The 25,367-nt window shown below is 41.0% G+C and overlaps 1 protein-coding gene across 2 annotated transcripts in view; it reads left to right on the top strand.

Moving 5' to 3' along the window:
• Positions 1-278: 278 nt before the first annotated feature.
• The window catches only part of TNFAIP8 (TNF alpha induced protein 8), a 119,085-nt gene continuing 93,996 nt past the window's right edge, over positions 279-25,367 (top strand). The window contains exons 1-2 of one of the 2 annotated variants that reach the window (XM_037739735.1): positions 344-493; positions 9,985-10,059. In XM_037739735.1, coding sequence (XP_037595663.1) covers position 10,059 — 1 coding nt within the window. In that variant the 5' untranslated portion in view covers positions 344-493; positions 9,985-10,058. Of the gene's footprint in view, positions 494-9,984; positions 10,060-25,367 lie in introns of both variants that reach the window. The other variant, XM_017531872.2, reaches the window with a different exon arrangement.

Here is a 25,367-nt window from a genome sequence, read left to right as displayed (position 1 = left end):
CACTACAAAGTCGGTGTCTCATTTTTACAACGGACGAAACTGAGGGGCTCAAGGAATAGTATATTGTTTGCGTATCTCCCAAGCGGATCCCGTTCTCTAGCGTCTAGCGGTGTGGGCCTAGAGATCCAAGTCTGGCTTCCAGGCCGCCGCTCCGCCCTTCTCAGTGTTCTCCAGCGCCGGGCCACTTCCGACTCCTGCTGTCCTGTCCCCCCGCTCCTCCTCTCCCACCCCGCCCCGCCCCAACCGCTCGGCTCCTCCCCCCCGTCCGCTCAGTCCCCGACTTCCCGGCTCCTCCCCGGGCTGCCCGCCACACCTCTGGCCCCTCCTGCAAGCTCCGCCCCTCGCCCCTGGCTCCTTTTCTCCCGCCCGCCTAGCCCGCGCTAGGCTAAGGTCTGCGAGCGCTCACGAGCCACCGGGCCAGTAGGGAACTCGGCGCCGCCAGACCGCCCAGCTCGCGCCTCAGCGTCCCGGCGCCGCCGCGCCACTTCTCCGAGTAAGTGGCTCCTGGGCGCGCCCGTCCCGCGCACACCCCCGCGCGCCTCTCCCGCCGCTGGGCTGCGGGCTGCTCCCGGCGCGCGCCTCGGGCTCAGAGAGTTTCTGAAGCGAGTGTGAGTGGGTGCGAGGATGCGTTTGAATGACTGTGTGTATTTGAGTGTGCGTACGAATGTGTGCAGGAGCGCACAGCTTCGGAAACTCCCCGGAATTTTACTCAGTTCCAGTGCTGCACTGAGGATGCGAGACCCCCTGTTAGGAACCCTTACCTACTCAGAGCGACCTCTTAACCTTTACCTCCTGCTCCGAGCCCTTTTCCTTCCCCCGCCTTTTTCCTTCCCTTGCTATTTGTCACGTCCTTCTGTAACCACACATGCTGGCGAAAGCGCTGCCCGGGTTATCAGGATGCCCCAGATTGCAGACTAAGTTGCTGGCCTGAGATTGTAATCCGACCTTGCATTGTAAAATGGGCAGAGACCAGAGCCCTGCTTTGAGATCACTTGATGGCGACTTCCTTTGAAGAAGAAAGTGTGTGTGTGTGTGTGTGTGTGTGCGCGCGCGCATGACTACACATGTGGCAGTGGAGCTCTCAGCACCTGCTGCAGACACCTGATGAGCGCTCAGGCTCCTCGGACTGCAGGAGGCTGATAGGCATGTTCAAGACCAGGCTGACCCGCCAGGGTTAGGCACCTTAAATATGTTAATTGCTTCAGTGACGCTGTATTTCTAAACCAACAGATATTCTAAAACTCAGGAGCTTTATGTAGAAGGAGCAGTGTCCCCAGAGGAATCATGGAAGGAATCAAACAGTAGTTAAGTGCCCAGTGTTGAAACAAAAAAATCCTTGTATTGCTTAAGACTGATCATTCCATCCCTACATAAATTATTTTTAAGGGGGGTAGGTCAGTACTCTCTCAATGCAGTATGTATTTCTACACTTAAAAAATTAATTGAAAGCTTTGTTATCATAACAGCAGTGTTATACTTGAGTCTCTCTGTAAAATGGTTTCTTCATCTATAAAGTGATTGCCTGGTTGCTGGGGTCCTATCTAATTTTAATAGTATCTCTGAGTTCTACATTTCAGTTTATCCTTGCTACTTTCTTGCTATGAAAGTAGAATATTCTACTTCATTGATAATAATCCATTTAAGAGATGCAGATAGGGGAATCACATTTTGAGTAGAAATTATTCGTTGTGGGTAGGGATAACAACATTGTGTGGCCAAAGGAAAGAACCGAAAAGGGTAGCCTTTAAGAAGCCGTTGTGCATTGGCACATGAAAGGTAAGAGTTGATAAATCACTTTAAGTGCTGCTTATCGCAGCAGGTATTTTTATCCTGGTTTGAATCCTGTGTTACACAGAAGTGTTTCCACGCTGTTTTAACTAAGGAAACATTATACTTTGCAATGTAAACGTGTGACTCCATCTCTCTTTAAGGAAAGAAATAATTATCATATTTATTTAAACCCGTGGACATTTATTGCCACCTTCTAATTAGAGCTGTCATGAGGAGTTTAAGTCAGCAAGTTACTGTTGTTTGTGCATAGAGACAGGTCTTGCTATGTTGCCCAAACTGGTCTTGAACTCCTGGGCTCAAGTGATCCTCTTGCCTCAGCCTCCTGAGTAGCTGGGGCTACGGGGACCCACAAATAATTGTTAATTTTCTAGCTAGTAACACAATTTGCTTTTTCATAGATTTTTTTTTATGACTTTTCTCCTCCATACACATTGATTGCCTTCCCCAATCACTGTTGAGTTTTTACTTGTAATCTGAGTAAATAAAGTTTGGGGAAGTAGACTACTACCTACTCCTCTGTAAAATATGAATTCCTTAGATATTGAATGTGTTGTGTTATAGTCTTTGGATTGACATATGTAGACTTTATAAATCATTATATTAATCTAGATTATATGATGATTTAAGAATCATTAATAAATCAATGAATATAGGAAGGTTCTACCAAAAGCATAGTGATCCTGCACAAATGGGTCTTTTAAACATTTTCGTTAAGGGAGACTTTTACTCTTTTGTGCTTTTTGTTCCAGTGTGTTTAAACTCACCAAGAAAAGTTTGTGTGAGTTGAGAAATCTCATGCTGTTGCCTCTTAATTTTCTATTTCGGACTGTATTGCTAGACATAGTCTTTGTTTAGGTGTTGAGCTGTCGTGAGGACAGGCTGTCCTGGGATCCTAAACAGAATAGCAGAAACCTGGGAGTGAACATACTACCGGGGCCAGGAACAGAGTATTTTATGAGGCCAGTTCTTTGCAATTCTCATTCTGTTGAAATGGAGGAAAGGGTGTGTGGAGAGGAATTATTGCATCCAAACAACACTCATTAGGAAATGCCGAGTTGGGGGAGGAGCAGATTTCTATGTGACTTATGGCATGGAGAACTTCACAGAGGTGATCCTTAAAGCTGAGTCTACCACAGTGCCAGGCTCTGCAGAAGTCTTATATCTAATTGATCCAATTGATCCGATTAAACCTCTTCTGCCGGAGATAGCCCAATGTGGAAGTAACACCCTTCCTGGGGATTTCATTCATACTCAGAATCGAGCTTTGTTCTATATCACGTGGAATGGTCCATTTCCCACCCCCTCCATTTATGCCTGATAGCAGTTCAAGGGGGTGAACATGGGATAACCTCCAGGAGGTAGGGGAAAAAACAGTGATGATAAATAAGGGCCACTTGCTTCCTCAAAGAGGGGAAGGGCATAGGGGCTATTAGTACAATCCCAATGCCAGGGGCATTGACTTTGGCGATGCTGATGTGCGCAGGGGCCAACCTGGATCACAAAGTGAACAGTTTCCCCTGCTTTGGCATTCTCGGGGATCTCTGGCTCTGATTCAGAAGTTAAGGGAAGGAATTGTTTGGTGCCAGATTAACTTTTATCACCTCACCCTCCTCACACTGCCCACATCCTGCATTTAATACCAAATACACACAGTAAGAACTCAACAAACACTGAAAAAGCCCTCGTAACACCCAACTTTTATGTTTCCCTGTAGCAAAGAATTTTCTTCCCATACTCGTCTCTGGTTTTGATGATTGTGGCCCTGGAGTCTGAGCCAACGGCCGTTTCTAGGCTTTTATACTTCAGTTGTGCTGCCCAGTAGCTGAAAATGAATGATTTGTAGAAAGTTAAAAAAAAAAAAAATCAGAGAACCATGTTGCAAAATGTAAATGAGGTCAGTTCATTTTTAGTCTACATTTTGGCCTGAAGGGGAGGAAATGAACTACAAGTGGAGGGTAGATAATTCTAGAATGGCAGAACCAACAGACATCTTGGAAACCACTTGGCCCATGGCCTTACACCACATGGTTGCTGTTACTCAACTTTGGAGGTGTCCACCTCCTTTGTCCAGCTTGAAGAGGTGAGCACCATTCATTCACACAGCAGGCACTTTGAGCTCCTGCTATGGGCCTGGTACAGCACATCCTTCTCAGGTTTACATGAAAGCCTGGGATCTGAGAAGGCAGGTAACTTGCACAAAGTTGTCTGCTGGTAAGAAGGAGTCCCCGAAGGCAAGTTGCCAGTGGCAAAAATGGGTTCGGAATTCTCTGTGTTTCACCAAGGAAAGTAAAGGTATTTCCTTAGTCAGGACAGTAGAATCATATTCAAAATATTTGTCTGTCTCAACAATAAGAAACTCAAAGCAACACATTTCTTCCAACATCTGTTTCAAATAACCAGTGGTATTACTGAAATAAACCTGATTCCGTAAGATTTTGTTTTACATCAGATGTAAATTACCTGAGAATTGTTTGAAAATATCACAGGCTCAGCAATAATCAAATAATACCCAGCCCATCCTTTTAGAAAGCAGTTACTATTTCTCTGGAAGCAGGTGTTTATGGTACAGAACCAAGGTAGCTGAGGTTCAGAACCAGCTGCAAAGCAGGATGGGTACCAAAAAGATTGTTTTCCTAGGCTTGTCCTTTTCCGTGTAGGACAAGGGAGATTAAAAACCAACATGGTGATGTTTTTGTCAAGGTGACGGGGCGCTAGGTATATGGATCTTTTCCACTAAAAACAAAAAACAAGGGTGGCGGGGAGGTGGTCACAGGAATGAGACTCTACGCTAACTTGTGAACACCTCTGGGTTAGTTTCTTTAATAACAGAGAATGGAATTAAGTTCAAAATTCCACTTGTAGTTTCCTTAAACACTGGGAATAAAGATGACTTTAGTCAAGAAATAGTTGGTCCCCATGACTTTGCTGGAATCAGCAGCTTGTGTCTCAGCCCCTGCTGGCCGTGTGGCTTTGGACAATCTTCTTCACTTTCTGAGCCTGTTTCTTCACCGGACTAAAAACTGGGGATAGTATTTATATTATAGGATTGTTGTGCAGATTAAACCAGATGTTCCTCTCCTGTGTCAATGTGCAGAAGGCACCTATTAAGTGAAGGACTTGGTCAGATTGGCCAAATAGGTTTCATTCCAATAAGTGTTAGTACTGGGCCACTGTGGAGTAGAGAGGGAGAGTAGTAACTTGTGTCATATGTGATTTTAGCATGAATTCTTTTTTCCTTTAATGATGCCAGAGGAGCACAGAGAATGGGGTGAATGTAGCACAACTTCAGAGATTGCCAGCTACAGGATCACGTGATTATATAAGGGAAATGTTGCCGCTGCTGCCAAAGACGAGTGAGCCAGAGCAGGGCATTTGAGTTTTATGTGCCTGAGAACGAAGAAGAGCCATGGTACCCATTAAGCTTCACTGCATGAGGGAAGCTTTCAAAAGACCTATTACAGTTAAATTGTCAGCAGTGGGTTGGCCTTTCACAACCCTCATGTTTAAAACAAGTAGTAAGTGAAACCAGGTTATCTAAGATGGACAGCTGCCCTTGGTGTTGCAAAGGGAATCGGGCTGGCATGTCTTCAGGGGAAGTTGCGTGAGTTCCGGAGGCCCAGGGAAAGGACCGCATCTTCAGAATTAGGCACTGGGGCTAGGTCTTCTGGGAACACAATACTCAGCACTCTTGGATATTTTAAAGGAGCCAAAAAGTAAGCAACAGCGCACTGAGCCAATACCCTCTCTAAGCCTGGCTCTTACTCCTTCAAACCAAATTCATTTAACTCGAGCCTTCCCCATTCCCAACTCATTTATCATTTGTTTTAAAAAATGAGGTTTTTGTTTTGTTTTGTTTTTACAAAAGTAGGGGAGACAGAGATTGTAGTGTGTGCTGTGTAGGCCTAACTACACACAGCCTTTCCTGTCCTGAGCTCTCATCTGACTGTGTTCAGACCCTCACACATATGTGGACACAAAAAGAAATGCCATGGTCTTCTGAGAAAAAAAATACATGCACAGTGTTGGCAACAGATTGCAAATTACAGAACAAACTTTCGTCACGTAAACCTTTGGGAAGTAAGTCCAGTACCTCATTCCATCATTCTGTGGTCAGGAAACTACTCTTTTATTTTTCCTCCTCTCTTTAAAGGGCTGAAATTGTTTTCTGGGAAATGGCAGGTGCTTGGTTAAATACTGTTTCACTGTGCTTGAAGGGCAGAGCTATCCTCAGTGATGGAATTCCTTTTGCATTGATGCAGAATTAGGCTGCCAGTGACTCATGAAGTATACCTGGAAGAGGTGAATGAGCTCAGGTCTTCCCAACATCCGGTGATTACCTCTGTTTGCACACATTTAGCCACCTTGCTCCTTTGCTTTTTATGGCCTGGAATGACTGATAGTGCCTGAAGGAACAGGGCTACTACTTGCCAGGGTAAGAGACCTTGTGTAAATAGGGAGCCTCCTGAGAAAGCAAGGATTCCCTGCCCTGTGTACCTGTGGTGCTTATCTCCTCCCCGGCAGGGAAGCTCTACTCAGGTGGAGTAGTTTGAGAACATCATTATCTGGGCAGCCACAAAGATGATACACCAAATGAAACTTTGAACTTGTCCAATGTGCTGTATTTTAGGGTTCATCTGGGACTATAGCTCTCTGAACCTGACTGTAAGTCAGAATCACCAGTGAAGCTTGATGCAAATTGAGGACCCCTAGCCTCAGAGACTCATGCGACTAATTTCCCTGTCTTGTTCTAGAAAGAAGTTTATTCAGGCAGCAGGTATCTGTAGGGATTTTTAAAAAAATTATTATTTTGAAATGGAAAGAGCAAATCTCTTAAAAGTATGGAGTGGCTTTAAAGTTTAAAGAAGATGAAAATGAACACATACATATAAAATGAACACCTGTGTACCCCCATCTTAAGAAATAACAAAGTTGTTTTTATAATAGATTTTCACTGGGTGGAAAAATTTTGACAAGCAACCAGGTCAAGAACAAAAAATAACAACCAAAACAATTAGTGGTGTCCCACAAATAGATCCAGGAATTGAAGGCCATGAAGCAGAGACATTGGAGAGTCTGCCCAGTGTTCATTAGTTGAAAATCTAGACTTTGAGTCACCGACAATGCTGACATCATAAATTCAGTATGCTGGCTGACTTAAGGACACCTCAGGTGGTTTATAGATTACTGATCTGGGATGGGCATCCTTATTTCAACAGCGGCACATGTTTGGAAGAGCCGCGGCCTAACTCAGGACTCGGAGTTGCCAAGTGGACTGTTTCCCCTACCCCAGGCCTGTTCCCTGTCCTGAGGTCTTGGCACCTCCAGGAATCTATTCTGTTCTCAGAGTGTCCTCTCGTTTTGCAATGGTAGAAAATGAAAAACAGACCATTTTAAAAAAATTCATCTTCTGTAACTTCCTCTCTCTTCTTTTGCATTTTGGGTTTTGCCCGTTCTTGAGACTTCCCTATTTTTGAATTTTGGTCAGTTTTTAATTTATTTTTCTAATAGGGGCCATAGAAATTATTAATAATAAAGGTCTGCTGCTGATGATACTAATTATAGTAGAACCGCAGCTTTTTTTTTTCCCCCTTCTAGATTTAAATATTTGATCAGAGACTAACAGGTATGAAATTGACTAATTCAGGTCTGGCCTCTTCCTTCCTCTGTAGTCAGCCATCCCCCAGGTTTGCCACCCTGGAGTTCAGTACACTGGGGCCTTCCAGTCTCACCATTAGGGAAATGAGGCAGATAGAGGAAGCTGGGCAGTGACTTGTGGAGACAGGTGGCAGGGGCAGAGGAGTAACCACCCCAGCCCTATAAGCATATCCACACTGAACTTTACCCTTTAAGCAGTCTTTTGTAAGTTCCGTTTTCTTTTTGTCTTTTTTTTGTTGTTTTTTTGAGATGTAATCTCATTCTGTCACCCAGGCTGCAGTGCCGTGGTGTGAACTTGGCTCACTGCAACCTCTATCTCTCGGGCTCAAGCAATTCTCCTACTCAGCCTCCCGAGTAGCTGGGATTACAGGCACACGCCACCATGCCTGGCTAGTTTCTGTATTTTGAGTAGAGACAGCGTTTCACCATGTTGGCCAGGCTGGTCTCGAATTCCTGACCTCAAGTGATCTGCCTGCCTTGGCCTCCTAAAGTGCTGGGATTACAGGTGTGAGCCACTGTACCTGGCCTGTAAGTTCTATTTTTTTATATAAGTGTATTAGTTTGCAAGGGCTGCCGTAACAAAATACCACAGACTGGTGGCTTAAACAACAGAAATATATATTCTCACAGTTCTGGAGACTGGAAGTTCAAGATCAAGATGTCAACAGATTTGGTTTCCGTGAGGCCTCCCTCCTTGCCTTTCAGATGGACACATTTCTGTGGTATTCTCACAAGAGCATTTCTCTGTTTGTGCACATCCCTGGGGTCTCTCCATCTTCATAGGATACCAGTCATATTGGATTAGGGTCCCATGATTATGACCTCATTGAACCTCAATTCTTTATTAAAGGCTGTCTCCAAGCTCAGCAATACTGGAGATTAGGGTTTCAGTATATGAATTTGGGGGATACATTTCAGTCTATAACAATTGCCTTTATAAAGAATATTAGTTGTCCCCCTTTACACAGGGAGGATCATTTCAAGACCTCTAGTCTATGCTTGAAACTGCACATAGTACTGAACCCTATATAAGCTATATTTTTTTCTATACATATGTACCCATGATAAAGCTTAATTTATAAATTAGTCACAGTAAGGGATTAACCATAATACCAAATAATAGAACAATTATGATAATATATTATAATAAGAATTATGTAAATGTGATCTTTCTTCACTTTCTCTTAAAATATCTTGTATACTGCACTCACCTATTTTGAGACTACATGGTCTGTGCTCACACTGCCACTGTGGACAGTGAGACCGTAGATAAGGGGGACCACTGGGGAGACCACACCGTTTGTGCTGTGATTGTCGTATGGTTTATTTCTATATATATGTATAATCCCATTATAGTTATTTTTTTCCTTAAACAATGATCTTTTAAATAAATTAAAATAGGAGAAAAGTATCCATTTACTATGTGTGGGGCTTTTGAGTTTTTAGTGTAGACCCAAGTTTCCATCAGGGATTTTTTTTTGTCCTTTAGCCTGGGAATAAAAATTTTTGGTGTTTATTATAGCTCAGATCTGCTGGCCACAGATCCTCTCAGCTTGTTGTGTGTGCACATCTGGCGTCTGTGTTCCAACTCTCCTCTTCTAAGGACACCAATCAAATTGTATTGGGGCCCGCCCTAAGACTAATTTTGACTGAGTCACCTCTTTAAAGATTCTGTTTCCAAATGCAGACGCTTTCTAAGATATTGGCAGTTAAGTCTTCAGCATATGAACTTTTTGGTGTTTCTTAGTCTGTTTGTACTGCTGTAACAAAATATCTGAGACTGGGTAATTTGTAAAAAACAAATTTATTTTCCACAGTTCTGGAGGCTGGGAATTCAAGATCAAGGCACGAACAGACTCAGTGTCTGGTGAGGGCAGCTCTAGGCTTCCAAGATGGTGCTTTCTTGCTGTGTCCTTACGTGGTAGATGAGATGGGAGGTGGAGGGGTAAAAGGCACTGGGGTACTCCTTTCAACCTCTTTTGTAAGAGCACTAATCCACTCATAAGGGTGGAGCCCTTATGACTTAATCACTTCCCTAAAAGCCCCACCTCTTAATACCACCACCTTGGGGTTTAGGTTTCAACATATGAATTTTGAGGGGAGATATACCTTCAAACCATAGCAGGAGGGACACAATTCAGGTAATAACAATCAGGATGCTTTAGGCTGTGGTTAAGCGAATGCCAATGAACAGTGATTTGAGTAGTAAAGATATTAAATTATCTTATATGAAGGGCAGTTGGGTTGAGTAGATTCAGGATTGGACCCATGGTTAAACAGGGTTATCAGGGACCAGGTTCTATCTATTCTTCTGCCTTCTCATCCTTAGCATGTTACATTTTTATCTGTAGACTTGCCACTTTGTGGACAGAAAATAGCTTTCTCAGCAAGAGGTATCACAGGTTCCTGCCAACCTCTTTTTAAGACAGGAAAACTGTGTGTGTGTGTGTGTGTGTGTGTGTGTGTGTGTGTAAAGGGTGGACACAGAGGGCAGCAATAAATTCATTTTTTTATAGTATCTATCCCTTTTCATCCCAGAGTAGAATCTTTCCTGATGTCTCCTTAGGCCTCATTGGCCAGAACTGAGTTGCCGCCTCAAGGGAAGCTGTGAAAGTGAGTAGTGGGCATTGAGGGAGAACCTCTATTGTGGGAGGTTGGCTGTGCTGATAGGAGAAGGGAAGGGGAATGGCTACAGGGTGGACAAGAAACATATGTACTAACCCTGGGCTCCCATTCCCTAGAGGCCAAGTATAGCCATCAGTATTCCCTATATTAATAATCCCAGGTTTCATTGGAGTTAAAAGTAACCACCCATGATGGTAGTTGGGAGGAGAAAATCAAATAATGATATGGAAGGTGTTGAAAATCACGTATACTTAATTACTACTAGCAGTGACTTTTTCTTATTCTTGTTCATTTTAAAACTGACTGGAAATATCTTGAAGCAGTGACTTTTTAACATTAACGATCATGGGTTTATAAAATAGCCCTACTTACTTCAGAGAAAGCCTCCTGCATTCCAGCCAGAAAGGTATCCATCATATAGAGAGTGCCATATGTTTCTGGAAATGTTTGCCATCCCAGTAATCATGGCAAACACTTACTGAGTACTTAGGGTGGGCCAGCAGGCGCTGTGCCGAGTGCTTTATAGACATTGTTTAATTTCATCTTTGGAAGGGATCTATGAGAAAGATTCTGTTGTTTATCCTTGTTTACAGATAAGGAATGGAGGCTTAAGGAGGTTAAATAACATTCTGTGAGTGCCTGGCCACGCTGGGATTTATACACTGGGAGCTCAGCTACCCTCCCATACTTGTGCTACAGGGTGTTACCCTTCAGTAATACTGCCACACACACCCTCCTTTTCTGTGACCTCTCAAAGGCTGTTACCTCTCTCTCCAACCAGTCTGCTTTTGCTACAAAGTTTGTCTCCATGTTTCATTCTTCACATGTTGTTGTTTTTAGGTATGCAGAGCTGATCATGTCACATCTTATGGTGCGTAAGATGTGTCATCTTGTTTGTGAGAACCCAATGCCCAACTGCTCATTGCAATTCTGGTAGATATTAAGAGGTCATTTCGTTATTTAATTTAATTTGTTTATCATATGTGTTTTTTAGAGATGGGGTCTTGCTCTGTTGCCCAGGCTGGAGAGCAGTGGCTATTCACACACGCAGTCCTAGCACACTACAACCTCAAACTCTTGGCCTCAACCAATTCTCCCACCTCAACGTTTTGTGTAGCTGGGACTACAGGTGCATGCCACCACACCCAACTCTAAGAAGTCATTTTAAATTGAGATTGGTCTTGAGGTATTTTGGAGCATGTCATTTCTTATAAGCTTTTAAAAATAATTTAAAGTGTTATAAGACAAATTTTAATTAAACAATGTAGATTCAGTTATTTACCTTCAAAGTGGAAGCTCATTGAAACAGAGTTCATAAGATGCCTGTTCCTGGCTGATTTATTGCTGGGTCCCTACACTTTTCCACCTAGCACCGAGGGACACCTTGCAGTTTTTTCCATCAGTTGGCTACTGTGCTGATATGCCTAGATTTTCTTAACACTTTTTTTTACACTTTTGTTATAAAATAAAGCATAAATATCAAAAAGCCACATAAATCAAATGTACACAACTGAGTGAATTATTACAAAGCAAACACTCGTATATATCACTAGCATTTAGGTGAAGACATAGAACTTTGCCAAAGGAACCAAAATCCTACATCCTATCCTGATCACATTTCCCTTTTTTCCTCCAAAAGTAAATGCCATCTGACTTTTACAGTAATTACTTCCTTTCATCTCTTTATGGTTTTATTGCCCAAATGAGCAGCCTGACCCACTGAGTTTAGTCTTGCCCATTTACCCCCCAAAAAAAAAAAGTCTTTTAAGTCTCTTTTAATCTACAGATCCCTCTACTGTTCTCCTTCCTTTACATTTTTTTTTTTTTTAAATTTGTTGCAGGATCCGCGCTGTTCAATCTGTAGAGTTTCCAACAGTGTTGATAACAAAAAAGATGCACACTCATGGTACAGTTTAACTTATTACTTTGCCCTCTGTTTCCTTTATCTGGATCCAGAGACTTGATCAGATTCAGGTTTGATCCCTTTGGCAAGATTACAGATGGTGGTGTATTCTTTTACTGGGAGACACATGGGGTCTGGTTTTTCCACTCTTTTTTGATATTAACAGCTGTTGATCCTCAATGTCTAGACCTGTTAATTCATTGGGGGAAATTGCAGAATGGTGATACTCTAATTCTATCATTTTGATTTTATTGATTAGCTAGAATAATTTTATAAGGATAGACTCCCTTTCAATCTGTTATTTGATTGCCCAGTGGTACAATTCACATGGGAAAGGACGGGTGATTTTTTTTTTTAATTTACTCAGCTTTCAAGAATTGATTTCATGTCATTCTCAGGAGATCACTGATTAGGTTTTTAAAAATTGTTATGAGCTCATGGAATTAAATAATTTGATAGGTTTTAGTCCATTGATATTTTAATTTTTGCTGAGTCTCAAATTGTCCCATCTTTGACCAGCGGGAGACTCTTCAGTTGGCCCTTAAGTCCTCCTGATCTGACCTTAGTATTCTTATTAGTTTCCTGCTGTTTGATTTGTTAAGGTGATCCATGCTTGTCTTGTACATTTCCCGCCTATACCTGGAGTCAACCATTTTCCCAAGAATCCCTGGTTTCTTTTAGTGAGAAGTGCTATTTCAGGACCATAATCCAGGCACTGAGAATCCTCATTCACTGGAACGGTTATTGTTTATAGGCCTTTTACTGGTCAGAGCTGGGAAACACACACACACACACACACACACACACACACACACACACTTACATGCAAACATAAATGCTCATATAAAGATAAAATACTTTGTGAGTTTATAATGATATTTCCAATTCAAGTTCAAGACTATGGGGTTTACCCCTTGTATATTACATTTTTATTCCTTTTCTTCCACACTTAAAATCCTGGTTTTTTGGTCAGAGGGGAAATAGACTATTATATAATTAACTGTTTGATTACCCCATATTATATACACATTAGTCTCCAAATAACAACACTAATACTCCCGTTATCAGCTATGATTACTGAAAACAGTAAAAATAATTTCTTTGGCATATGCCATACTCATTCTTTCCCATGTAAAAATACAGTTTAGTACTTCTGCATCATCAGATCTTATTATTGTTCTATATTAAAATATCTCCCTTTCATTTAGTCCTATTTTTACAGGTTGTTGTATACATCATGCTTATCACTTGTCCTCATATCAGTGACTCTAGACATTTTGATTGACGCTCTTTCTCTAGTAGATTTAATTGGAAGGGCTCATGGGAACAATATTCCTTCATTTCTTGATAATACTTTGTCTGTGACCTTTATAATTAAGGGTCACTGTTGTCTGATATAAAATCCTTGGCTCACATTTTCTTTCCTTGAGAATCTTAAATATGTTACTCCATTTTCTTCTGACATAAACTATTGTTGTCTGAAAGTCTAATGGTGATGATCTGAATGTTTTCCTGCTAACCATCTACCCTTTTAGCACTTTTCAGAGTATCAGCTATATATCATTTCATTCAGTTGACACAGTATGAACATTCCAGTACTGTAACTAGTGAGCTGTTTTGTTACCAAATCTGAGTTTATGACTTGGTCAACCTTGCTGCCAAATAATCTCTTTCTGCTCTTGACCCAGTGTAAGCCACTTACTCTCAGTAACTATAGTTTTTTTTAATCTTTGTAACCTCAGCCGGACCTTGTAAAGAGTACAGAGTTAACACTAAATATATATTTTTTTGTGAAACAAATGTTATGGAAGGATGTGGCTTTTTTCTTTTTCTTATTAGCCTGCCGGGAACTGTTCTGTCCCTTTGCCTCTTTTCCTCTGATCTGGTGAGGCTTTGCCTTTGTGCTCCTTGAGACGGGGCATTCCCTGAGCATAAGGTATGTGGATGCAGCACCCGTCAGTTCTGAGTTGTTCTTTGGATTCACTGTCAGGTTTTCAGACTGTGTTCTCATTGTATTGCATTTTCAGGACTACCATGTTTGGAACTCCTGGCTCACGGAGCACCTGACTCCACAGTAATGTCACTGTGGCCCCCGTGCCTGCTTGCCCTTTCCTTTGTCTACACCCTGATTTATTATTCCCTGGGTTTCACAGCCCAGGTCCCTGGCCTGTGGGGTGTAGACCCCAGCCTCTCTGTGACCTTTCTTTTCTGACCACTGCATCAGTGGGTGCTGGGGCTTCCACCTGCCCAGACAGGCCCTTCCTTCCTGCTCTTTCCTTTCTTGACTGATCTTTTTGGTCTTCACTTCTTGCCCATCAGAAACTTTTGCAGGGCACTACATAATGAGACCCTTGGCCAAGATGTGACCCAGATGCATTTTACTCAACTTACACACTGTGTTCAGCTTTTAAAATTTACATCTCACTTAATGGGGCATTTGTGCCAGTTTGGCCAAAGACTCTGCTGCTCCCTGTTGTGCTCCTCCTGGTCTGTCATGCGTTTCATTTATCTGCCTGGCTCCTAGAGACAGCTGAGTTGGTGACCTCTGAACTTTGGTATCTCTTGCGTCTCAAAGCATTCACCACATGGGCATGACCCTGGGCTGCCCTATTTTATTGCTGGCCTGCACTAGTTCAGCAAGACATTCTTGCCCTGTTTCACTCACCCTGTTAGATCCTGGCCTGTGGGCCATTCAGACATTTTCTTTCATGTTCTTGAGTATCCCAATCACATGTAATAATAGGAAAAAATCCAGTCTTCTGATACTTAGCTTTTAAAAGCATTCACTGTGCAAAAACGATGATGAAAATGATAAAGGAGTAATAGACTAGGTAGAGTGGCCCACACCTGAAGTCCCAGCTACTCTGGAAGCTGAGGTGGAAGGATACCTCAAGCCCAGGATTTTGAGACCAGCCTGGGCAACATAGCAAGACCCTGTTTCTACTAATTCAAAAAAAGGTAATGGAATAGTGGTTCTTCCCTGATGGATGTGAATGCTTAGGTGATTTCTTATTGCAGGTATGAAGAAAAAGGGAAACTCTTAACCTTGGTCACACCAGGGAGCTCTTGCTGGCAACAGAGAGTCAGTGATATGAAAAAACTGCCTGTGACTTGAGAAATTGTTCTGATTCCCTCCTTTTCTGTTCCTGGTCAGTGCCCTGAAGTGAGAGGCTGTAGAGTTGGGCTCTTCTCTGCTGTGGGTGGGCCTGTGGGAGGCAGCTCATGAGCCTGACTGCCCTGATGAGTTTCTTCCCACATCTAGTTTTTCAGGTCACAATTGAAACCATCCTAGAAATGACTTTTTGCTCCTAAGAATCTTCGGAGACAAATAAGGCCTTGGGTCAAAAACAAAAACTGTTTTCTTTTCTGTTTTTATTAATTCAGCACAAATCATAACGAAGACTTGTTCTTCTCCTGTTCTCAGCTGCCTGTCTTTTTGCCTTTTGCCTCTGGTTGGCCCATGCATGTGCCAAGTATGGCAGTAAAGCCTCAGCATTTTTTGAGCACTTACTATGTGCCAGGCACTGTACTAGATCTCTCTATACGTTGCCATATCCTTCAATGGCAATTTGAAATAAGTTCTATCATTATTATCCCTGTTTTAAAGATGGGAAAACAGACTGCAAGAGCTTAAGTTGTTACCCAAGGTCAGGGGCAAATCTGATATTCAAATCCAGTGGTTTCTAACCATATTGCTGTAGTTCTCTTGCAGGAACTATGCCACAGCCAGCTTGCAGGCGCTTGCTGGAGGGCAGTAACAGAGCTGGGCCTCAGGTGTTACAGGATGGAGATCTTGAACATTGTAGAACAGTTCTTCAACTGAAAAAAAAAAAAAAGATCTTGAGCAGATTTTTCTGAGAGCTATTTAAAAATCCCTGATTCAGGCCAGGCATGGTGGATCAAGCCTGTAATTCTAGCACTTTGGGAGGCTGAGATGGGCAGATCACTTGAGGCCAGGAGTTCAAGACCAGCCTGACCAACATGGCGAAACCCCCTCTCTACTGAAAATACAAAAATTAGCCGGGCATGGTGGTGCACACCTGTAGTCCCAGCCTCTTGAGAGGCTGAGGCAGGATAATTGCTTGAACCCAGGATGAGTAGGTTGTAGTGAGCCAAGACTGTGCCACTGTACTCCAGCCTGGGTGACAGAGGAAGACTGTACCTCAAAAAAAAAAAAAAGGAAAATCCTGATTTAGATTTTGTAGTGTAAAAACATGACTCCAATTCTGACAGTCTGAATAGCCCCAGGTTTATAAATCCATTGTCAGGGCTGCAGACCACTTGAGAGCAACATGTCTTGCTGATAACAAGTCAGCAGTGTAACTAGTATTTGCTTGTTAGCAGTGCCTCAAGGGACAAGAAGAAGAGAGGTGAAACTTAAATGTGTCAATTTTGAAACTTGCTAGGCATTCTAGTAATGAGTTTGAAGTTAAAATTATGGTAGAGAAAGAAGTTAAAATTATCTAAAAATAAGGTTTTTGACTTTCTTACTACCTGTGCTATCTCTCCATATGTTGTCAGAATCTTCTTTTTTTTTTTTTTTTTCCCTAATATAAAGCATCATTTCTACCCAGAGGAATATTGCTTACGTGGTCTTTTTGAAATAATTAAGCAAAGGATGTGGCCATTATTTGGTACTAGGTAATGTGAAAAGCTCCGGACAGACGAGTAGGAGGGGACTGTGCAGAGACTGGGTATATAATATTGCTGAGATGTTCAACCCCTCTGGGTCATAATTGCTATATCTAAGAAATGTGAGTTGTGAACTATAAATCATCTCTAATCCCTCAATGTAGAAACTCTGTATTCTGATAATTATCACATATACTTTTCACTGTCATATTAAACATGGGAACTAGGGAGTCCGAAGCTACTGGTAGAGCCAGAAGGGTAGTATCCTGGGTCCCTGTGGGAAGGAGTGCTGACTTGCCTCAGCGTGGAATGAGGAATTCTGCACAAGTGGCTTTGGATGGAAAACCAAGAAGAACTCTGGCCCTTTAAGTCTTCCCAGGAGACTCCAGAGCTACAAAATGTTGCCTTGAGATAATCTTGTCAGTAAGTTTATTTTTAGGCTATATTTATGTTCCCTCTCATTGCTAAGATAAGTTACTGTTAACTATACTAATGTACAAGGAAATTGTGCTAAATTATGTTTTCCACAAGAGAGCCTATCTGTGAAAGTATCGAAGAAGCTGATTCAAGTGACCACAAGGGAATTCATTTTGATACAAAAAGAGTTCATTACAGCATTGTTTTTAAGAATGAACAAAACAAAAACTCAAACAACTTAAATATGCATCAGCTGCTTACATACATAAGGGCGCTTCCTCGAGATGAAACACTGCAGCTTTAGAACAAGGTTGGTCTCTGTGCACTGATAAGGAAAGATCTCCAAGACAGATTAACTCAAAAAGCAAAATAATGATCTCATTATGTGTAAAAAGGCATATTATGTTTATGAGTACACAAGCTTTTTTTTTTTTAGAAGAATGAACAATATGCTGTTAGTAGTGGAACTATGGGTTGAAATTATCTATGCGTTTAAATTGTATAATGAAAACATATTTGGCAAAGGAGGGAACTTAGATTTCAGTTGAGGTGTTGAGGCATTCTAGCACTTCCTTAGAAAAACCTGTATCAAAAGTACATGCTGAGAAAAGGTAGGCATTAGCTGGAAAGTCTTCAGGCTCCCAATATTGGGTAACTCCCTCACTCCACTTCTCCAGCCTTTACTACCCTCTTCTCAAAACACAGCTCTCTGGTGATTGATTCCTCTAACCCAGAATAGTCAATGGCTTCCAGTGTCTATTTTAAAAAGTCCCAAAGAGCATTGTGGCAGAGCAGACAGGGAATGGGCCTGGCCTGTGAGTTTGTCATCTTGCATCTAGGCAATGTTTGTGGAGGCTCTGCCATGCCCCAGTCACAGTTTTAGTGAGGGAATACAGACATGAACTGCATGCTGTGAAACTGTATGCGACTCTTCTAGCCTCAGTCTTCCCACTTACAAGACAAGTTGTCAGGATTAAATAGAACAATAAATGCACAAAGCCCAGAGGACAGTATTTGCCTGCTTGCTCCATCCTTCTCTCTATGTCCAAGGCCAGATGTGATGCCTACTTCTCCTCTGAGTGTTTCCTTTGGTTCCCATTCCTAAACCCTGCATTGTTCCAGAACACACTGAATGCATCCCTTCCTTTGCCTGGTTATATCCCCCCTTTCCTGCACTGCCCATTGCTTCTCTTTCCTGGACATCATTAGCCTACCCTTTAGGAGCCAGTTCAGATGCTGCCTCCTCGGGGAAACCTTTCCTGGTCCAGAAGTCATCTCTTCCTCTTAAGATTTTGTGTAGTTCTTCCTAGTCTACTTCTTTATATTGATTCTATCACTTACAGCATTCTACCTTAGTTTGCAGCTCTCTACCTTACTAGGATAGCTTCCAGGGGGCAGTAACCAAGTTATTGTTTTTTTTTTTTTCCAGCTTTACTGAAGTATAATTGAGAAATAAATATTGTACATATTGAAAGGGTAGAATGTTATGATTTGATGTATAATGATACCACAGTCAAGTTAATGAACACATCCTTCATCACACGTAGTTACCATTTGTGTTTGTGTGTATGTGTGGTAGGAACACTTAAATCTGCTCTATCAGTACATTTCAAGTAAAAAATACAGAATTATTAACTATAGTCGCTGTGCTGTATGTTAGATCCCCGGAAATTGTTCATCTTATCTATAATTGAAGGTTTGTATCAAGTTCTCCCCATTCCCCACTCTCCAAACCCAGCCCCTGGAAGCTGCTGTTCGACTGTCTGCTTCTAGGAGGTAACTCAGTTTGTTAATTTCTAGAAATCATCTTTGTGATATTTACTGAGACCAACCAAGGTATCAGTAAATTTGTGTTAACAAATGACTTCATTTTTAGGATTTGCCTAAATATCATTTTTACTTTCACTTAAGGGGTTATTTTAGTTTCACACTAAAAATGAGAACATTTCCTTGAAATCCACTCTATTTAGCTGGCGAGACACAGACAGTTTCTTTCCCCCTGTAGGGATTAAACTTGAAAATTGTGGCTTTACTAACCCTAAGGGATTTTTAGGAGGAGACCAGGCAGGCAGCTTATCTCTGGTGGTCTAGACAGTCATCACCTTGTGAGTAATTGGCCCATAAACTTTTGCCTGATGAGGTAAGATCTTATCCTCATAATTTAAAAAGCAAATATATCACACTCATTGTTAAGACAACTCCCAGCAAAAGTAAAGGAAATTATAAAAAAAAAAAAACAAACAGTAAGGTTATAGAGGTGTGTGTGAAAACATCTATTTCATTTCTTATATTCCTTTCCATCTTCATCTATGGTTACATATAGCTGTGACCATAGAATATACACAATTTAATGTGCTGTTTTCTCTTAACATTATTTTGTACACAGTTTTGCATGTTTTTAGGGACACTTGATATGTTTCTAAATGAAACAATTGGAGTTCAGTTGATTGTTGCCTTTCCTGAGAAAGAAATGGAGAGTGTGAAACAAAGATGTGCCTTGAGGGAATGTCAGCCTCATATATTTCTAAAAGGCATGGTCTTATTCTGATGTTGCTAAATTTTACTGGAGCAAAAGCAACAACAAATGATTTGACTGATGTTTGCAGCACAATCAATGGATTAAGGTCTTGAGCCACTGGAAAAAGTTTTCTTTAATTAAATAGACATCTTTAAGAGATTGGACAGAGTTTTGCAAGCAATGACTCTTATTTACTAAAGCTGTTGGCAACAGCTGGAAGGCAGCCTTTCCTTATCAGCAGGCTTGTGTAACTAGCCCCAGGTTGTTTGCTAATAAATTTCAGGTCCTTAACACTAATAGGATGAAGTAATTTTACATAGAAAGATCAATCTCTAGCCTCCTTTGCAGAAGAAATGAATCTGACTGGTGCCTGTAGGCAATGAGGTGTGTATAACATATGGAAAGAATTAGACTAAATACCAGAATCTCTTTGAGGTTTGTGGATATAGTCTCCAAAGAGAGAGAAGGGCATTTAAAATTAAACTGCACAGAATTATAACAAGCAGTAACTACTCATTCTTGGAATGAATCTTGCTTTGGCCCTAGGCTAAGTTGGCAGATTTGTGCACCTTTTGTTGGCTAAAAGCCACATTCACTCCTTTTTGCAGTGAGAACCAACTGCCTCCTAGCACAGTTTTGTAGCTTTCTTTTATGGAGCTTCTTAATTATTTTGCTATTTCTTTAATCTTGCAGAGTCATTAATACAAATGTTGATTCAAAGTAAATTTACCTTCAGGGCCAGCTTATCTGTTAGGAATTAGTGTATTTTATCATGATCACACCTTACTGTACTACTTGTATACAAGCAGTCTTCTATAATTTCACAAAGGGATGCTTATCAGATTTCTTTGTGTTCCCAATAGGGTATATGTTTGTGTGGCATCTATGGTTTTATTTATGAAAGAACTGCCAAAAGATCGGTCCAGTTTTGTTTCTGTTTTTATTTATGACTTAAAGAGTGGCATTTGGTCATACTAGTTACCAAGACCAGTTTCACTAGATCCCAAGACCTAAGAGGACTGTTAGGTCTGTAAGAGAAGGAGTTTGCTATACTGTAGCTTAGCTATGAGTTCAAGAGAAGGCCTGTATTGGGCTGGAAACCCCTTTTAAATATTGGGGAATTCAGAAGAAATCTTCTCAAATAAACACTTATGAAATGGTATTGGTTTCTGGGACTGGGGCAGGTTCTACCAGGACTCTCCCAGGTTTAAGCAGGTTAGACATGGCTGCCCTCCTCCTCCCGTCCCCATCACTAATTCTTGCCTTGCTCCGATGCCCATTTACCACCTGTGACACTTTGAAGCTATTCTTGCCCTGGGATAAGTTAGGAAAGCCAGAGTGGGAGAAAAGTCCTGAGGTAGAAGTGAGGCACAATTCTCTCTATATTGTTGGCAGTATTTTCTTTTTTCTTTCTTTTTTTTTTTTTTTTCTGAGACGAAGTCTCGCTCTGTCACCCAGGCTGGAGTGCAGTGGCAAAATCTCAGCTCAGTGGAACTTTTGCCTCTCAGGCTCAAGCAATTCTCTGCCTCAGCCTCCCAAGTAGCTGGGATTACAGGCGCCTGCCACCACACCCAGCTAATTTTTTTGCATTTTTAGTAGAGACGAGGTTTCACCACCTTGGCCAGGCTGGTTGTGGACTCCTGATTTTTGGCAGTATTTTCTAAAAGCCAGGGCTGGGATCAGAATTCAGGCCGCCAACTGTTACTACTTCCACACTACTAAGTCCTTACAGTTCTAAATAAATTACAAAATCATATATGAAGCCAAAACCAATATGAAGTCAATCCAAGACACAGCTTCACCAACAATTTCATTAAGTTTTAAAATTCTCTTATCATTCAGTCAGTCAGCTAATGATTACTAAGTGTCTTACTAAAGCATGCAGAGTTGAAAAATATTAAAGTCTCTGCCCTCTAGGAATTATTAATCTAGTTGTAAGAAAAATGTTAGGATAGAAATAATTGGAATGCAATACAGAATACATAAGTGAGCCATATTAGTTGTCTGTTGCTGTATAACAGATCACTAAAACTTAGTAGCTAAAAACAGTAAACATTTATCGTTACATATACTTTCTATGGGTCAGGAATTTGAGAGCTACTTAGCTGGGTAGTTCTGGCTTGGGGTCTCTCCTAGGATTGTAGTCAGTGAGTTGGCCAGGTCAGCAGATATCTGAAGGTTTTCTGTGGCTGGAGGATCCAGTTCCAAGATGGTTCACTTATATAGTTGGCAAGTTGGTAGTCACTCTAGGCAGGAGATCTTAGTTCCTCAATATGTAAACCTCTTCATAGGTTTATTGGGAGTGTCCTCATGATGTGGTGATGACTCTCCCTAGAGTGAGTGATTCAAGGGAACATAAGGTGGAAGCCTCAGGTGCCTTCTGTGATCAAGCCTTGGAAGACACACAGCATTGCTTCTGGTGTGTGACTTACTGGTTACACAGGTCATATGGGAAGGGATTACACAAAGGAGTGAATATCAGGAGGTAGGAATCATTGGGGGCATCTTGGAGACTGGCTGTGTGAAGAGGTGAAGATCTGCATAATTATGGAAAGAAGTGTTGGGATGCCTCAAAGGAAGGAGGCAGAATGTAAACTTGATTTTCAGTAGCTGAGGTTGAGGGAAAGGGTGTTGGTTGGGACAGGGCATCAGGAGAAAGCAGGGTGGACGGCAGCAGGTGTCAGTGTGTTCAGGGGACATTAATGGAGCAGTGTGGATGGAGTAAAATCTGGTCAGGTAGAAAAGGGCCAGGGCCGGTAGGGTCTTGCATGGCAAACTAAGGAGTTTGGACTTTCTTTGATTATTAGTGATGGGTCTTTGAAGGTTTTTGAGCAGGCAAATGACAATCATTGGCATATTTTACCTTTAGTTTGTATGTGAGATTAGGGTTTTGGTGTCCTTCCCGTTCCCAGTATTATCCAGGTAGTCAGCTCTCTAATTTCTAAAATTGTGTAACACTTTTGCTCATGTCCCTTAATCACACACTACCTTGTACTGTTTAACTTTTCGTGTATTTATCTCGTTATCACAAGTAGATTGCAAGGGCTGTAGGGCCATGTCTTTATCAGCTTCTGTTTCCTCTGCTGTGTCTAGCACATTGGGTGCCCAATAACTACTTGCTAGCTGCTTGGATAATAGCAGCCAATTACTACATGTGTGTACACCCACTGTTTCCGGCCTGTGGTGCATAATTTACAGTTAAACATTTTTCAAAAGAGGGAGCAATTGCAGTGGATTTGATTTATGCAAGTGGAAAAAAGTGTTCAGAATCACATCTGTGTTTTTGGCATTTGCAATAATATTTTTAGGAAACTTGGAATAATAATTTTATTTTTAAAAACTCAGGGATTATTTTTAGCTTCAAAGAGTATTCTTATTTTGCCTGAGCTAAACTAATGGGGTAAAAACCAGCCACAGTGTGCAGGAAGGGCTGCTTTCATCTTTGAATAGTGAAGGACAGCCTCTTTCATGCATATATTTATGGGATAAAATTCCTTTTTAGGATTTAGGACAGAGTTTTTTTCCTCTCATGCCCCTTAGTTTGAATAGAATGATCATTCATTGTCCTTGTATTTTTATTAACCGTGTGTTTCACTCAAGACATAGTTTTAAGAAAGTTGGAGATTTCTAGTTTCAAACTAGCAAAGACATTTTTGCTTTGTCTCTTGAAAATCTCCGTCAAACGAAAAAAGTAAAAACCAGGAATGCAGACTGTATCCTTATAAACCTTGGAGACATCTGTAACCCTGACCCCTACAGGACTTAAAGATAGAAAGCAGATGAAGTGATGGCAAATGCATTTGCAGACAAAGTGGAATCAAGAATAAAATGCCTGCAGGGCTCAATGGGAGAGGACCGGAAGCAATTGATTTGCTCACAGAATGCCAGGAAGGCTCAGAAATGAGAGTTCCCAGGTTCCCCAGAGACATAGGTGAAGCAGAGGCTTTAGGATGGGAGTAGGGGTGGGAAAGTCTGCAGAAGGTAAAGGGGAGCCCCAGGATGACTGGAGAAGAGAAGTTCCCTATTGCAGCTCTGGCCCAAGGAGAAGAGCCCATCTAGAATAGAGCTGAAGGAGGAAGGCTCCAGGAGGAGTGTTTCTGGGGGGTGGGTTGGGGATGAAACTGATACGAAAAGAAGAGAAAAGGAAGAATGGGAAGTCCTGGGTTTGAATTCTGTCTCTGTCACCAATGAACTGTGAGTATGAGCAAATTATTTAATGTCTTTGAACTTTTCATTTCCTTATTAAATAAAATGTTGGATCACATGATATTTAAGTTCTGCCCAAACTTTGATATTTTGTGATTCTGTTGGGTAAAAGACAGTACAAAACCTAGCAAATCTACTTCTAGGTATCTACCCAAGAAAAATGAAAACATGTCCATACAAATACTTATAAGCAAGTGTTAATAAAAGATTATACATAAGAGCCAAAACCTGTAAACAGCTCAAATATCCACCAATTAGTGAATGAATAATAAATGTGGCATGTATATACAATGAAATACTATTTAGCAATAAAAAAGAACAAAGTACTGTACCTACCACAGCATGGATGAATCTCAAAAACATGGTGCCAGGTAAAAGAAATCAGATGCAAAAGGCTACCTATTGTGTGGTTCTGTTCATGTGAAATGCCTGGAAAAGGCGAATCTACAAACAACAAATAGATTAGTGGCTGCCTGAGGCTGAAGTAAGAATGGGGATTAACTGAAAATGGGTGTTGTGGGATGATGAAATCTTTTTTTTTTTTTTTTAAATAGTATTTATCTTTCGCTATCTGATTTATTTCACTTAGCATTATTCCATGTTCATCTGTGTGGTCACCAATGTCAGGAGTCCTTCTTTTTAATTTAACTTTTAAATTTTATTTTAATTGACAACTAAAACTTGTATATGTATGTGTGTACAACAGGCTGTTTTCATATATGTGTATGTTGTGGAATGGCTGAATCAAGCCGTTTAACACATGCATTACTTCACATCCCTTTTTTTCATATGTGGTGCAAACACTTAAAAATCTACTCTTTTAGCAGTTTTCAAACATAAAATGGATTGTTATTAACTGTTGTTACCGTGACGTACAGTAGATCCTTTTGAACTTGTTCCTCCTGTCTAATTGAATTTTTTTTGTTTTTTGACCAACATCTCCCCATCTCCCCACCTTCAACCTCTGGTAACCACCATTTTACTCATTTCTGAGTTCAACTTTTTTACTATACATATGAGTGAGATCATGTGGTGTTTGTCTTTTTGTGCCTGGCTTATTTCACTTAATATAATGTCCTCCAGGTTCATCCGTGTTGTCACAAATGACAGGATTTCTTCTTTTTCAAGGTTGAACAGTATTCCATTGTGTAGGTGTACTATATTGTCACTACTCATTCCTGATGAGGAAATGTTCTAAAAATTGGATTGTGGTAATGGTTATACAACTCTATACATTTACTAAAAATCATTAAATTGTACGTTTATAAATTATATCTCAATAAAGCTATGGGGAAAAATGGTAACAAAACAAGAGTCGAGGGGTGGAGAGTTACAAATGAAACAAGATTGGCAATATATTGGTTATTGTTGAAGGTGGGTGACAGGTGAGAGTTTGTTATACTCTTCTACTTTTATGGATGCTTGAAAATTTGAATAATAAGTTTTTAAAAGGGCAGTCACATGCATGTTATTTTGTGATGTCAGATAACACTTGCAACGCTTTACAGTGGTGGATGTTCTAGGCACTCTTGGGACATAATTTAACCTCTATTGGAACCATATCCATAGTATATCAATTCAATTTTTTTTTTTTTTTTTTTTTTGAGACGGAGTTTCGCT

Source organism: Cebus imitator, unplaced genomic scaffold (genome assembly GCF_001604975.1).
Source record: "Cebus imitator isolate Cc_AM_T3 unplaced genomic scaffold, Cebus_imitator-1.0 Scaffold74, whole genome shotgun sequence".
Taxonomy (NCBI): Eukaryota; Metazoa; Chordata; class Mammalia; order Primates; family Cebidae; genus Cebus; species Cebus imitator.
Note: the sequence above shows the minus strand (reverse complement) of the source record. Positions and strands in the feature narration are given on the sequence as shown.